The sequence below is a fragment of the Somniosus microcephalus genome, chromosome 23 (assembly GCF_052327205.1).
Source record: "Somniosus microcephalus isolate GS21.2 chromosome 23, FLI_Smic_1.0, whole genome shotgun sequence".
In the NCBI taxonomy this organism is placed as follows: Eukaryota; Metazoa; Chordata; class Chondrichthyes; order Squaliformes; family Somniosidae; genus Somniosus; species Somniosus microcephalus.
In genome coordinates, this window is record NC_141009.1 from 29,132,228 (window position 1) to 29,147,974 (window position 15,747).

At 43.3% G+C, this 15,747-nt stretch overlaps 1 protein-coding gene across 5 annotated transcripts in view; it reads right to left on the reverse strand.

Moving 5' to 3' along the window:
* LOC147101770 (protein crumbs homolog 1-like) overlaps positions 1–15,747 on the reverse strand; it is a 173,121-nt gene that overhangs the window by 59,196 nt on the left and 98,178 nt on the right. For all 5 annotated transcript variants that reach the window (XM_085965685.1, XM_085965684.1, XM_085965681.1 and 2 more), the window contains exons 4-6: positions 6,357–6,496; positions 4,526–4,708; positions 1,290–1,403 (exon numbers count right to left, since the gene is read on the reverse strand). In XM_085965685.1, coding sequence (XP_085821811.1) covers positions 1,290–1,403; positions 4,526–4,708; positions 6,357–6,496 — 437 coding nt within the window. The remainder of the gene's footprint in view (positions 1–1,289; positions 1,404–4,525; positions 4,709–6,356; positions 6,497–15,747) is intronic.

The following is a 15,747-nucleotide window of genomic DNA, read 5'->3' on the forward strand; positions in this document are numbered from 1 at the left end:
ACAATTTACCAAATGACTGCCAGTTACTAAGAGGCCTTCTATACTTGCTTTTAGAGACAAGCTTGCTACACAGGTCTGCACAATGATTATTTTTGCCAAGGTTTGATGCTCGTGGTCCCGTGCATTAAATGAACAGACTTCCTTCCTACAGAGTAGCACATATTTGTCCAATTTCATTTCAGGATATATATTCTGGTACTAAAAAATTCACAATATGTATTCAATTGTTTAATAATTTAAGCCTAGCCAAAGGAAATGTTTGGTATGCAGCCACCCCCAAGCTGTAACAATGAAAGATGACTAACTCTGCATGATGCACTCTTGTTCCAACATTTATTTGTCAGCTATGACAATTTATTTTTGCCTCTCAGTTAAGGAACACAGCTCCTATCCTGAATTCACACAGAATTCTGTACACAGCCCATGTATTATACTTCTGCTGCAGTTACAATACTGAAACTGAAAACTGTGCTGAATTCAAGTCATTTCTCCAGATTTTATAATTCTTTCAATTCACTTTCAGACAGTGAGAATAGCTTTAAAACAGTCTTTTAAAGTCAAAGATGGATGGTCTTTTATTTAGACCTCAGTTTAGTGTGAAATGGGACATTCTTTTATATAAATAATGATTGTTTTTTAAAAATTGCCATCTATAAGGTTCAGATTTTCTTACAGGACAATGTTGCCATAAAACCAGGTACAGAGCTAGCTGTTGGTGCTTGTAGTTTGAACTGATTTGCAAATTAATCATGTTTCGGACGTGCGCTAAATTTTAAAATGTGAACAAGGTTATTTTGAGGAGTCGCAGTGCTGCGCCCTCAATGCATATGTTTTTTGCGACTTGTTCCTAGGCGAAATTTCCAAATCTAGATTCTAAACCGGTAAGAATGAAAGCTTAATGGTGTTTTATTACAGAAAAAAAATCCCAATGTGTATATTTAAAAAGACAATTACTGAATGGTTGTTCTCAAGGATGCATGTGGATCACCACAAGGTATATCTCGCTCGAGCAGCTCAGTACAAGTGGAGACACTGGGAGAAGACAACTTACTTTATACTGATGGGAGAGCACATTCGCAGGTCAATTACTGTCCTCTCACCTCTGGAAACTAATAAGCTGAAAGTCTTAAATTTCTGCTGAACCTAGCTCTCGAGACTCACATAAATAATGGTCACTTGAACATGGAAGCGAAAGGCATTCCCGCAACTGTGGAAGCATTCCCCAGCAAAGGAGTGGATCACTTCAGGAGGAGTGGAAAGAAAATGATCGGAAACACTCGGTCTGGTACCTGTAAATCCCGGTGTACAATGACATTGGAATCCATTGGTTTGATCTTCACAATTGCCTTCATTCATACAAGGACCTGACTCGCATTCATCAATGTTTACTGAGCAGTTCTCTCCTTTAAAACAAAATGAATAATTAAAAATCCAATCGCATAAAATATTAACATTCTGAAAATTGAATTATCATCGGAGTACCTTCACATGGCCTAAATATATTGATGCATATTGTTCAGAAGCCATGTGTTGAACCGTTAATGGTAAAGGGCCTTGTTGAACAATGTCAAACACAAAGGAGATTAGGAAAGGGCAGTAAATCCTTGTTGCACCAGATTATAGTACCTTCCTCCTCATCCCATCATTCCCCATTGCGTAAAGTTGCCACCTTTTGCTAAGTTCCAACCTGAACAGAAACAGGATAGGGACAAGGCAGGAGGAATATGGCTCAGAACCTGATATTTGCATTGCTGATTATGAACTTTCATTGAAAATCAGACCCCTTAATAATTAAAACGGCAAATTATAAGACACAGAAGTATAAAGCAAAAATGGACGTATTTGAAAAAGCAGACTTTTGGTGTCTCTCTTTATTTCAGAAATGTCCAAGAATCTCACTTAAAGGGGAAGAATGTTCAAAAGGAGTACAATTTGTTCAATGTACCGCACCAATATAGTAAAATAATAATGCCACCAGAATTTTGCTTGATGTTTTTGCAAAAATGTCAGCTTTCTTACCTACACAGAAATCTTTTGCGTGGGGTCACGCTGCTGGGCTACTCTAGTGATGTCCGTGAAGGGCACTGCCCTATCCATTCTGAACTGGTTCAATAGGACATAGCAGGAGCTGTGATTTAATGCTGGCCTGAGAGCCCAACCCTGAGAAATGACACTATATGCTAGGAAATCTGCATTTTCAATGAATGTACAAATAAATATTTACTGTTTAGAATAAAATTCCCATTTAAGCCTGGCTTGCACATTATATTAGAACATTATTCAAACCTGAACCCTTCCTATATCTCTATAAAGTAGTTTAGTTGTTAGCAAAATTGAAGCCCACGTGATTAAAGGGGCAGTGGCTGCGTGGATATGAAATTGGCCAAGAGACAGAAAGCAGAAAAGAGGTGAACGGTTGTTTTTCAGATTGGAGGGAAGTATACAGTGCTGTCCCCCAGGGGTCGTTATGAGGACCAATTGACATGAATCCGTCATTCATGAAAGAAAGACTTACAAAATAATACTGAGCGGCCTGCGGGTGACGCTGTCCAGGGAGAGTATAAATACTCGGGCACGGGCCCAGCTTGCGCAGGACATTCTTAACAGGAACTAGTGAAGGACACAACTAGACCTCCATGTTGTAAAACAGTTGATTAAAGCTTTGTTTAACGCTTAGACCAAGTGCCTAATAGTTTTCTTACGTCACCAATGTTCCTTCTAATTTTTTTTTGGTGCGTGGTCCCTTTAAATTTAAGTGACTGCGTGTGCACGTTTTTTTTCCAGCGGCAGCAGCTGATGAGCGGCCTGTGCGGGACCTTCCCGATTGGTGCTTGGCCACGCGCCTCATTGATTAGGACCCACTGCTCCTTTTTGATATATATTAATGACCTGGACTTGGGGGATACAGGGCATAAGTCTGCAGATGACACGAAACTCGGAAATGTAGTAAACAGTGAGGAGGATAGTAACAGGCTTCAGGAGGACGTAGACAGACTGGTGAAATGGGCAGAAACACGGCTGATGAATTTTAACGCACAGATGTGTGAAGTGATGCATTTTGATAAGAAGAATAGGGAGAGGTAATACAAACAAAATGGTACAATTTTAAAGGGGGAGTTGCAAGTGAATTTGATTGCAAATCCGAGGAGGGGCATTATTCTACTGTTCAGCTCTCAATACTGCCTCTTACAGGTAGAGGGGAAAATACTGAGCAGGGGCAGGTGGCGGTGTCTTTCATTACTATCTCTCCTAAAACATTCTAGAAAAACTTGCAGTATATAGACAAATTATATGTGGTTTTATTTTTAAAGCCTAGCCAAAAAAGACAACCGGTCTCTGGCCCACAGCGAGTCGTTATGATCTGGAATGCACTGCCTGAAACGGTGGTGGAAGCAGATTCAAAAATAACTTTCAAAAGGGAATTGGATAAACACTTGAAAAGAAAAAATTTGCTGGGCTGCGGGGAAAGAGCGGGGGAGTGGGACTGATTGGATAGCTCTACCAAAGAGCCGACACAGGCACGCGGTTCCGAATGGCCTGCTTCTGTGCGGTATGATTCTACGGTTTAATGGGCCAAGCTGAACAGTAACACTCGGGCTGCAATTGACAAACTTTCTTATGTGTACATGACGGCTTCCACAATGGCATGATGGGCCAAATGGCCTCCTGCTGTGCTGTATCATTCTATGATTCTATAATTCTAGTTTTGGTAATCTCAGCACTGGGTCGGATAAATCCTTGTGCTGGTTTCGCGATCTCACTGTGAAGCACTTTAGAAGGGCAACTTGAAGCACTTTAGAAGGGCAACTACAGCATAGTAACAAAGGCAGTAAGGCATAGTGTTTTCACTGAGTGCAGAAGGTAGAAAAATAAACCATTACCACACTCTAACATTCTGCAGACTCCACTTTTAAAGATAATTTCTCAAAATAACAATGGGGAAATATTCTTCAGGTAAAATATATAGATTAAATTCATAAAATTCATGTTCATTGAGTCTAATTAATAGGCAATTTGAATATTACCTGTTTATTCCCTGAGTAAGGAAAGCTGCATACCTCACCACTGGTGAAATCATGAATGAGTTTGGAAGATATTCATTCAATCTATACTACTGTACAAGGATTTTTTTTTTAAAAAGAGAGCGATACTGTTCTGGTATTTAAAGCCCAAAATATTAGTTTTATAGTTGATGACAGGGAAACTGCTGTGGGCCAGCAACTTATTAATCCAACCGATTTGCCTTTGCTAGGCTTTAAAAATAAAACCATATTTCTTGTAGAATGTTTCGGAGATTAACAATGAAAGACACCCCCCACTGCTCCCGCTCAGCATTTCCCCCTCTGCCTGTAAGAGGAGGTATCAAGATCTGTGCATTAAAATAATGCCCCTCCTTGGATTAGTAAGCAAATTCACTTGCAACTCCCAACGTTGGGAGTGTGCAGGGAGCTGTGTGCTTTTGCTCTATTCCACAACACTTCTAAACCTGAACTTCTGATTTTTGGGGTTCAATTTTATGGCTGACCTGTAAAGCCAAGCTGACAAAGGCAAATGTAGCCAGATGCATCAGCATAACTGAATGTCGACTTGAATTGTGAGAGATTGCCATAATAATCTTGAGTGGAGCGTTCCAAACATGTGCCATTATTCATACAAGGCTCCAGCATGCATTCATTGATATCAACTTCACAGTGTGGTCCAATGTAACCTGTTGAAATGGATACAAATCGCAAACATTAGATGCTTGTATTATAATAATTCATAGCATTTAGTGACCTTATGACCCTGACAGGACTATTCCAAGCACCACAACCAGTGTTGCTGATTGCTCATCACATGGTACTGAAAATAGTTAGTACTAAAGCATTATTTACACAGCAATTAATAGTAGCAGTTCAGAACTCTAATAAATGTGGCCGTATGGTCCATTAGCAGCATGGTCGAGTCCCAGACTAACATGGAGAGAAACAGGAGATCACAAAGATGAGTATGGAGGGTGAAGCCAGGTGGCCCATCCAGCTCATCTTACCATAGAAACCTATGGCCCTCTCTTCCTTCCATCCATCACAGCACATAATGGTCCCTTAAGAAGGCAGGTAAGAACATAGGAGGAGGTTGGCTCCAGCTACCTTCCTTGGTTCCGTAACTCTTAATAACTTTGCCTAACAAGAATCTACAAATCTCGGTTTTGAAATTTTCAATTGACAGCTTTGTGGGGAAGAGAGTTTGGTCACTTAGACACTCCCTTATCTATCACATTAGTTACCTCCTCAAAAATAATCAACTAGGTTCGTTAAAGCTGACTTACCCTTTACAAATCCACGCTGGCCCTCTCTGATCAGTTCATGTTTGTCCAAGTGCTCAGTCACTCTGTCCCTAATAACAGGTTCTGTGAATCTTGAATGATTCACCAAACCTTTGCCTCCACAACCCTACCCAGAAGACATTTCTAAGTATTCATCAATCTTCCCAATGCCAAAGCAGCCTTTTGCAAGATCACAGGATATTTATGGATGAATTGCCCATCTTAATTCATCCATCCAGAAAACCCCTGCAGTCCCTCATAGCTGCATCTAATTGTTTTCTGAATAATTTACTTCCACTAAATAAAGAGAGGCTAATGTCTCTACTTAAAATGTCGCCCTGTCTTTTATCTCTTCGGATGCTGATGGGCCTGTTGAGTATTTTTAGCATTTTCACTTCATGTTTGAGAGAAACTGAGTTAGAAACTACCCTCAACTAACATTTGACCTCTGTTACCAGTTCTTGACTGGGACCAAGCCTTTGGGTTAGTGACAGCATTCCCACCTCTAAGTCAGACAGTGCAGGTTTCGAACCACACTCCAGACACTTTCGGCGAGCGGAGATTGAGCTCCGGCTCTGAATTCTGGGTTGACATTCAGCATGATGCTCATTTCTAATGGGTGTGGGTGGCTCCGTCAACGTATAGGACTAACCACCTTGTATGAAGATGGTTACGGCCCCGGAAGGAGCGTTCACGTTGCAGCCTCATCCTGTGAATCTGTGAATCCTTCCAATCCAAGGGAAGAGTGTAAAGATACAAAAAACAAACAAACTAGTTCTTGACTGGGTTGCTGGATGGATGGAGCACTTTTAAGGTGTGAAGCCAGAAAATCTTTGATGTAGACAAATGGACCGCTTGTCAGTTAACAAGATGGTTGTTATTCAACAAGTTTTAACAGTGATTTTCACAGAAAAAACCATTGAAGATAATTGGAAAGTTAACAATGTTACTTGACTGCAAGCTTTCTGGAAAAGATGTAGATAGAATCGATGTTTCTGTCGGTTTGATATTGCCCACCCTCTCCCTTTCGCTCCCCCTGATGCATACTCACCAGCCCAGCAGAGGCAAGTGTAGTTCTTCACTCCTTCCAGACAAGTGGCGTTGTTAGCACAGGGATCGGATGCACACTCCAAGATGTCTATCTCACAGTTCTTGCCTAGAAATCCTGTATCATCGCAGTTACACATGTAACTACAGAAACAAAATGGAGCATGTGAGTATTGATTCTCAATTTCAGCAAGTAGAGGAAAGAGGCTTAGAATTCAAATGAAGGTTAGGGGTCATTTTAAGGCTCTATCCATTTTATTTTATTTGTTGAGTGTGAATGGCTGATCCTTGGTACAGTATCCTAGTGTCCTCATGCACTGTGTCACAGATGTAGTTACATGCTTTCAATTCCCCACACCGCGATTCCGATGTGGTCAGGTCCACCAATAAAGGAAAATGGGATGGAGGGTAAGAGGCTACTTGAGCCAATCTCATGTGCCACTTACTTGCTGCTTAGGAGCATATTGTCAGAGGCCTGAGAGCAGGTCCATTCCTTGCCTTTTTGGTTCAGGAAACGTAATTCATGCTGAATGTCAACCCAGAATTGGTGTAGGAAACGTAATCTTTTTGGAGTTGAGATTCCACTATGCAATTTTTGTAATGCATTAGTTAACGTGTTTGTGAAATTCCTCTGGTGACTTTCAACTCACTTAAATATAACCCAGAGGTATCTAACATGATACCTCATGAGCATGTTAATCAATACATTACAAATATTGCAATGTGGAATTCCAAACCTTCAGTTTTTTTCAGATTGTTTGTTCTGAATTAAGAAATGGTCTGTCGTCCTTTTTTAAAAAAAAAAAATCATTTTGGGATGTGGGCATCGCTGGCAAGGCCAGCAATTATTGCCCATCCCTAATTGCCCTTGAGAAGGTGGTTGCGAGCTGCCTTATTGAACCGCTGCAGTCCGTGTGGTGAAGGTACTCCCACAGTGCTCTTGGGGAGGGAGTTCCAGGATTTTGACCCAGCGGCGATGAAGGAACGGCAATATATTTCCAAGTCAGGATGACGTGTAACATGGAGCGGAACTTAGAGGTGGTGGTGTTCTCATGCGCCTGCTGCCCTTGTCCTTCTAGGTGGCAGAGGTTGCAGGTTTGGGAGGTGCTGTCGATGAAGCCTTGGCGAGTTGCTGCAGTGCATCTTGTAGAGTGTACACACTGCAGCCACGGTACGCTGGTGGTAGAGGGAGTGAGTGTTTAAGGTGGTGGATGAGGTGCCAATCAAGCAGGCTGCTTTGTCCTGGATGGTGTCGAGCTTCTTGAGTGTTTTTGGAGCTGCACTCACCCAGGCAAGTGGAGAGTATTCCATCATATTCCTGACTTGTGGGGAGGCAGGAGGTGAGACACCCGCTGCAGAACACCCAGCCACTGACCCGCTCCTGTTCCACAGTATTTATGTGGTTGGTCTAGTTAAGTTTCTGATCAATGGTGACCTCCAGGATGTTGATGGTGGGGGATGGTAATGCCATTGAATTTCAAGGAGAGGTGGTTAGTCTCTCTCTTGTTGGAGATGGCCATTGCCTGGCCCTTGTGTGGCGCGAATGTTACTTGCCACTTATCAGCCCAAGCCTGAATGTAATTCAGGTCTTGTTGCATGTGGGCATAGACTGCTTCATTTTCTGAGGAGTTGCGAATGGAATTGAACATCAGCGAACATCCCCACTTCTGACCTTATGATGGAGGGAAGGTCATAGTATTAGGTTCTATTGTAGAACTAATCACAAAAAATAATTGGTATTTGGAGGATTAACAATTGTCCTGCAGTTCCAGATCCAGGAAAATGCTGCCCAGATTGCAATGTTACTACAACTGTGCAGATAGGTGTGGGATGCAGTATATGTGTTCACTCAAGAATGTTATACAATGATGAATTGAAAGGTGCGGCCATGTGACGAAAGAGAGAAAAAACACACATCAGTTTAAGCTAGGCACAACTGTCTGTTCAGTGTGGTGCTAATCCCAAGTTACATTGCTAAGCAGCCATGTATGTCCAAGCACAGATAAAGTGACCATACAGTAAGCGCTGCGTGCAGCATCCTGCCTCCTCTCCATATCCTAAACATAGAAACATAGAAAAATAGGAGCAGGAGGAGGCCATTTGGCCCTTCGAGCCTGCTCCGCCATTCAATATGATCATGGCTGATCCTCTATCTCAATACCATATTCCCGCTCTCTCCCCATACCTCTTGATGCCTTTTGTGTCTAGAAATCTATCTCCTTCTTAAATATATTCAGTGACTTGGCCTCCACAGCCTTCTGTGGTAGCGAATTCCACAGGTTCACCACCCTCTGAGTGAAGAAATGTCTCCTCATCTCAGACCTAAATGTCCTACCCCGTATCCTGAGACTGTGACCCCCTCGTTCTAACCCCCCCCAGCCAGGGGAAACATCCTCCCTGCATCCAGTCTGTCTAGCCCTGTCAGAATTTTATACGTTTCAATGAGATCCCCTCTCATTCTTCTACACTCTAGTGAATACAGGCCTAGTCGACCCAATCTCTCCTCATACGACAGTCCTGCCATCCCAGGAATCAGTCTGGTGAGCTTTCACTCCCTCTATGGCAAGTATATCCTTTCTTAGGTCAGGAGACCAAAACTGCACACAGTACTCCAGGTGTGGTCTCACCAAGGCCCTGTACAACTGTATTAAGACATCCTTGCTCCTGTACTCAAATCCTCTTGCAATGAAGGCCAACATACCATTTGCCTTCCTAACTGCTTGCTGCACCTGCATGTTTGCTTTCACTGACTGGCGTACAAGGACACCCAGGTCCCTCTGTACATCAACATTTCCCAATCTATCACCATTTAAATAATACTCTGCCTTTCTGTTTTCCCTACCGACGTGGATAACTTCACATTTATCCACGTTATACTGCATATGCCATGTATTTGCCCACTCACTCAACTTGTCCAAATCGCCTTGAAGCCTCTTTGCATCCTCCTCACAATCCCACCTAGTTTCGTGTCGTCAGCAAACTTGGAAATATTACATTTGGTTCCCTCATCCAAATCATTGATATATATTGTGAATAGAGTTATTATGCAAGATAAAAGATATTATTCCTGTTGAGTTTCAAACTCAGGATCTCCTGCATCTCAGCCTGCCACAGCCCACTGACCTACCCAGTGCTTACCGTGTGGATCAAAAGCTGGCTAATTCACTAATGAAGCACTATTCTACCCAAACAGTGCCACTGTTGTGATCCACATTGCATCCATAACAGCATTAAAAATACAATTGCTCTCAGTCATCAAAGAGCAGAAAGTTCTCCCAGCATCTTTGACAATATTCATCCCTCGACACATATCAAAAAACAAACTCACTGGTCATTCGTCTAATTGGCATTTGTGGGATGTTGTGGTGCAGAATGATGACCACATTTGCCTATATAGAAATCACTGTGTGGTGAAAAAAATCTCTCTCCCCTTTTATCACAGTGGAATATATGTAGAATTACAGTTCCCTGTTGCCATAAACCACTGGGCTCATAAAGCTCATGAACTGAGGTAAAGGATGTCACTTGATGCATTGAGGACCTCAGACTATAATGGAATCTTTACCACAGCTGACTCATTGAGGAGTTGGCTTCAGGAAATGTCTGCTTGATAAATGAACCTTTGGTGTTGCTTCCTTACCCTCATCATAAACAGCAACAGCAGGCCCTCTGGCCAATCCCCACCCCTTCTTATCCAGTTGGGAATGAGTACTATAGGAGTCTGGAGCTACGGAAGCTTTCCTGTGCCCAACTCCTGAGAAGTTATATTTTTAAATTTGTCACCATGAGATTTTTTTAGCACTTACAGATCAGCCGGGGCCAAATTTTGGCTCATTAATGGAGAATGATTCAGCCAATATATATTCTCGTTGCTCTTCTTCGTGTTAGTATATACGTTACTGTGCTTACTTTGCATTGTATAATGCATAAGATATTGCTTTTAAGCTTGGGGTAGTAAAACATAATCTTTCTCAGGATGAGATAACTCACAAATGATGCAATGAAATGTTTAAACATGGAATTGCATCATTGTATCAAAATGTTTAGGAAATGAGCAAAAAAAGGTAAAATATTTTTAATGAAAATTGTGCCCTTTAAATATTCTTTAAAAATTTGTCAAAACAATAAATGAGGAAGATTTCCTGTAGTTCTATGTGTTATCAACATCATAAGCATGGTGGGAAGATTTCCTAGTAATTTCTATTTCCAGTGTAAACATGTTGACCGCGATTTTGCCTACCAAGGCGGGTCTGGGGCGGTCAGTGACCCTGCTGCTGGCTCCATCCCACTCAGAGAAAATAATTTTACGCTGATTGGGCTTGTTAAGCCCGCCCAGCGTGTTTCCCAGCCAATTGAAGGAAGCAGGTCTGATGACGTCACTTGAGGACGCGTCATCAGCCGGTTTCCTTAAAGGGACCATGCCCAAATTTAGTTTGACAGTTCTGCTGTCAGTGTTCTACAGCATTGAGATGCTGCAAGCACTGTACAGAGGTGCATGGCTGCATCCAGGCTCTCCCATGACTCCCTCCATATGCTTATGGAGGAGTCACAGCATGCAGGGAGGTTCTCTTCCCTTCCCATGAGCGGAAGAGACCTCCCCAGGAGACCATCACAGCCTGGTTGCACATTGCACAAGAGGACACAAGCAGGGATGTCGTCAGGATGACCAGGCTGCAGTGGCGCAAACCTTTCAATCATCTCAGTAGATCACGAAACGTTACTGCAAAGCCACACTCAACCTCATCCTGCTGTGCCACCCATCACTCTGCCTTCCCTACCCTTGCACATCCTTACTCTCACCAACTTACCTTGCACCTCCACCCATCCCCCTCTATCTACATTATCACTTCCCCATCTCATTAGGCACCCCTCACACTCATCCTATTCCAATCATACCAACTAACAGCGCACAAGGGTAGGCACTTGGGTGTTTTAGCTAATGTCCATGTGCTGTCAAACATTGAAATCTTTATTTTCAACACTTTGCGTTCTTGGACAGATTTGTGTGCACCTTTGGAAGTGGCTTGGTGAGTTGCAGTGAATGGTGAGATGGTAACCCCCGCAATGGTGATGAGTGTGAAAGAAATGGCTTGGGCATTGTAGGAATGCTTTATAGTATTGGTGTGGGGTGGTGAGAAGTGGCAGCCAGGGTGTACAGCGCCAAGTGAAGTAAATCTGGCTATGGTGAGGACATCCCTGGCCTCCCGGGCAGCATTGTGGTCGGGTGCTGATGCCCTCGGTCCTGTGCAGCATCAGCTGATTGCGAAGAAGATTGGTGGTGTTGTTGTTGGTGCTGCTGGTATTAGGGCTGATCATAGTGGGATTCTGAGGACCAAGGTGAGATTTTTTTCAAGGGCACCGATACTGATGGAATAGATGGCAGGTGAGGTTGAGATGACAGAAGCGATCCTTCAATGGTGAGAGAGGTTGTTCCAATGAGGTGACACTGGATAGTGAGTTTGCTCCAAACACTTGCAACCTGCATAAAGCTCAATCTGTCTTCCAAATGCAGTATGCAACAGCTTCTGAACTTGGAAAGTGAACAGCTGTGAGATGGGAGCTTTTATAGACTATTCGCAGCTCTCAAGTTTAGAAATTATCACAGGCTGAGACAACACCCGACCTCCTTACCTGACGTGATCCCCGAGCAGCGGGGAAGCCATTGGCAAACTCAAAAAATCTAAAGCTAAGCTTAAAATAATACTTAATTGCCTCTTAACAATCCAGCTAATGATCTAAATTGCCTCCCCCGCCGCTTGGTGTCGGGTCTGTTCTGCGATGACAGACCCGACGTCTGGGAGACTAGCGTGGAGGCAGGTTGACAGCGGGTTCCCTACCCGCTGTCAAAAAAAAACATTTCCCCAGCCGACCCGCCACCAAACGTGCCCCCTGCCCCCCCGAAAAATTCCGGCCGTTATTTTAGAATGCTTTTATGATTTTGTTAGAAATAGCGACTTTGGGAAATCTTCCAACTATATTTATGATGTTGGCAACCATGGGAAACCTTCCGCCAATGTTATTCCAATAGTGTGCCAGGTGCCTGTGATATATTTAATCTTTTTGCCATGTATATTAATCCGTGCTCAGGCACTCCAATACATTTTAAACAGAGAAAATGTAAAAGTATCTGGTGGAGTTCCATGAAACACTCTGATTTTGATGTGTTGGCCTGCAATTTATTCATTCACAATAGTAACTATCTATTGGTGTAACAGGAAGAAAATAAATTCTCCTGTAGCCCCCGGGTACGTTGAAAGAGCTAGCTCCAAGGTACAAATGTTTTAAGTTACAAACTGTGCCACCACCTAGGGGTAGAAATGAGAATAGCATTTGAAAAGGCAAGATGTGAAAAATCGCTTGGCTAATGTTTCTCTTTTCCTTTTCCATTTTAAATTAATTTTTCTTCCTTTTAATTCTGGGGATGTTCCAATAGCCAAGAGGGCAGGTAGGTAACCTGTTCACTGGACCATACCTCTTCAGCCAATCACAAGGAGACGCATTAGAGTAATCCTCTTTCGAACTTTCCCACTTCTCGTGATTGGGAATCTGCTAGCCTCTGTTTGCCAACTTTCCTGTCGCCATGGCTGACGTTGGAACTTGTGTGGGGAATCGGAGGTCTCATGTTCTGCCAGTCCATAGGGCTGGAGCACCAGTGTGTTGTATCAGCTGTTGCAGCCAAATCATAGCCGCCTCCTATTTATTCTGTGCAGTACTGTAATTGTCTCGGTGTCTGTCTGTGCAAGAGATCTGGGAGCAGGGATCCCACATTTCTGAGCACCCAAAAATGGAAACATATTACTACAAACTCGGCAGCCGGACTGGGGAATACTTGTCAAACGTTGCACTTCAAGGACACTGTTTCACCTGAAGTTTCCAGCTGACAAGCCAGAAAGTGCAAGTATCCAGTAAGGTTGTTGTTTGACAGGTTTTAGCTGATTTCACAAGGAATCTTCTGTATTGAGGTTGCAATTTTTAAATGGGGCACTGTCTTTATTAAGTTGTGTGGCAAACCTTTTTTTATGGCATCATCAACTCTCCTCAAGAAGTCCACCTTCAACTCCTGTGTTTTTCTGACTATTAACCCAGCCATTTTCTTAGAAGTCTTTGAACCCAACATTACCACCCAACTACATGTTCACCTCTCTTACTGCCCTTTGTTTAAGTCTCTCCATTCTACCCACAGCATCAAGACCACCTTGGACAAAGACACCAAAGATGTCCTGTGTGATGGGGCCTGCAGCTCCAAGTCACCCCTTGTCCTTAATGAGCTCTCTGCCACCTTCACTATTAACCTCTCTATTCTCTTCTGCAGTCCATCTCTATGACACTGCCCTCTCGTGGTTCCATTCATATCTGTCACTATGCCCATACATTAACTTCTTGTGTATCCAGAGCTCTATCCTTTGTCTTCTCCTATTCAACATATTGGTGGCAAGAGCTGGGAGGGTAAGCTGTGAGGAGGATGTCGTGAAACTCCAGTACGATTTGGACAGGTTGGGTGATTGGGCAGAAACATGGCAAATGCACTATAATGTGGATAAATGTGAGGTTATCCACTTTGGTGGCAAAAACAGGAAGGCAGATTATTATTTGAATGGCAATAGATTGGGAGAAGGGGAAGTGCAAAGAGACCTGGGTGTCCTTGTGCACCAGTCGCTGAAGGTAAGCATGCAGGTGCAGCAGGCGGTTAAGAAGGCAAATGGTATGTTGGCCTTTGTAGCAAGAGGGTTCGAGTACAGGAACAAGGATGTCTTGCTACAGTTGTACAGGGCCTTGGTGAGACCGCACCTTGAGTATTGTGTGCAGTTTTGGTCACCTTACCTGAGGAAGGACGTTCTTGCCATGGAAGGAGTGCAGCGAAGATTCACCAGGCTGATACCTGGGATGGCAGGAATGACGTACGAGGAGAGGTTGTGTCGATTGGGCTTATACTCACTGGAGTTTAGAAGATTGAGAGGGGATCTCATCGAAACCTATAAAATTCTGTCAGGTCTGGACAGACTAGATGCAGAAAGGATGTTTCTGATGGCCGGGGAGTCCAGAACCAGGGGTCATAGTCTAAGGATAAGGGGTAAGCCATTTAGGACTGAAATGAGGAGGAATTTCTTCACCCAGAGAGTGGTGAACCTGTGGAATTCTCTGCCACAGAGGGCGGTGGAGGCCAGTTCATTAAATATATTCAAGAGTTGGATATATTTCTTGAGGCTAAAGGGATCAAGGGATATGGGGAGAAGGCAGGGATTGGGTACTGAATTTGGATGATCAGCCATGATCTCATTGAATGGCGGAGCAGGCTCGAAGGGCCGAATGGCCTACTCCTGCTCCTATCTTCTATGTTTCTATGTAAGCAACACTTTAGCAGATATAGAACAACACTGAACTCTAACTCTCTACCACTGTCATCAACCGCAAGACTGATGCTATACTTTCTGATAGCCTGTCTGACATCAAGGCCTGAACAAAGGTACCAGTCCAGGACTTCATGGCCGTTGGAAAATGAGATGTCATCAGAATATCTGCTAGCTCAACATCAGCAAAACTGAAGCCATCCTTTGTGACTTCCACCTAGACTGCATTCTTCCATCTCTGGAATTTTGCTGCTTACACTGCTATCTCTCCCCACCTGTACTGAAACCCTAATACACACCCTCTATTTCTAATTGACTTTCCTAACACTCTACTTGTATTCATGACCCCATCTGCACAATGTACCTCTCACCTATCATGGCCTAGAAAATCAATTTCAAGATCCTTGTCCTCTGTTCTAGGCATCGCCACACCCTATCTAAGTGGTTTTCTCTATCCTTATGTCCCTTCTCACATTACCTGTTGCTCTGCTGCGCAATCAGAGCCTGGCCATTGCCGTACCCCTGTCCTCAACGTTCCCAAAACCACTTTCACTTGCTACCCTTAGACACCGGTTGGATTATGCTTTTGGCGTGCCCTCCTACATTTCCCTCCTTTTTTCTGCCCAGTGCACATCTTTTTCCTCCATGTTGAGAACTCTGAGGTGTTTCTTTACATGTGGTGAGCTTTGTACAAATGCAAGCTGTTCTTTTCCCAACACAACAGTGCGATGATAGAAATTACATTGAAACATATCCCTACATCACTCGTGTAGGACGCTGTAACAAAAACCATATGGGAATTTTCCGTGTTCTTCCTCCCATACAAGAAGATTGCGCCACATTCAACTCTTCAAAAGTAGAATTCTTTTCAAAAATGCAGCATAACTTTCAATCATTTGCCAGCTTGAAGATCGACAAGAAACGATGCTAATGATAACTGTTTGGACAGTTGCAGGTAGTTGCCACAGCCACTCACTCCTTATTACCCTTTGCAAGATACCATGGCAGGCTGATGTACAATCACAATGGACCATGAGGTTGGTGGGA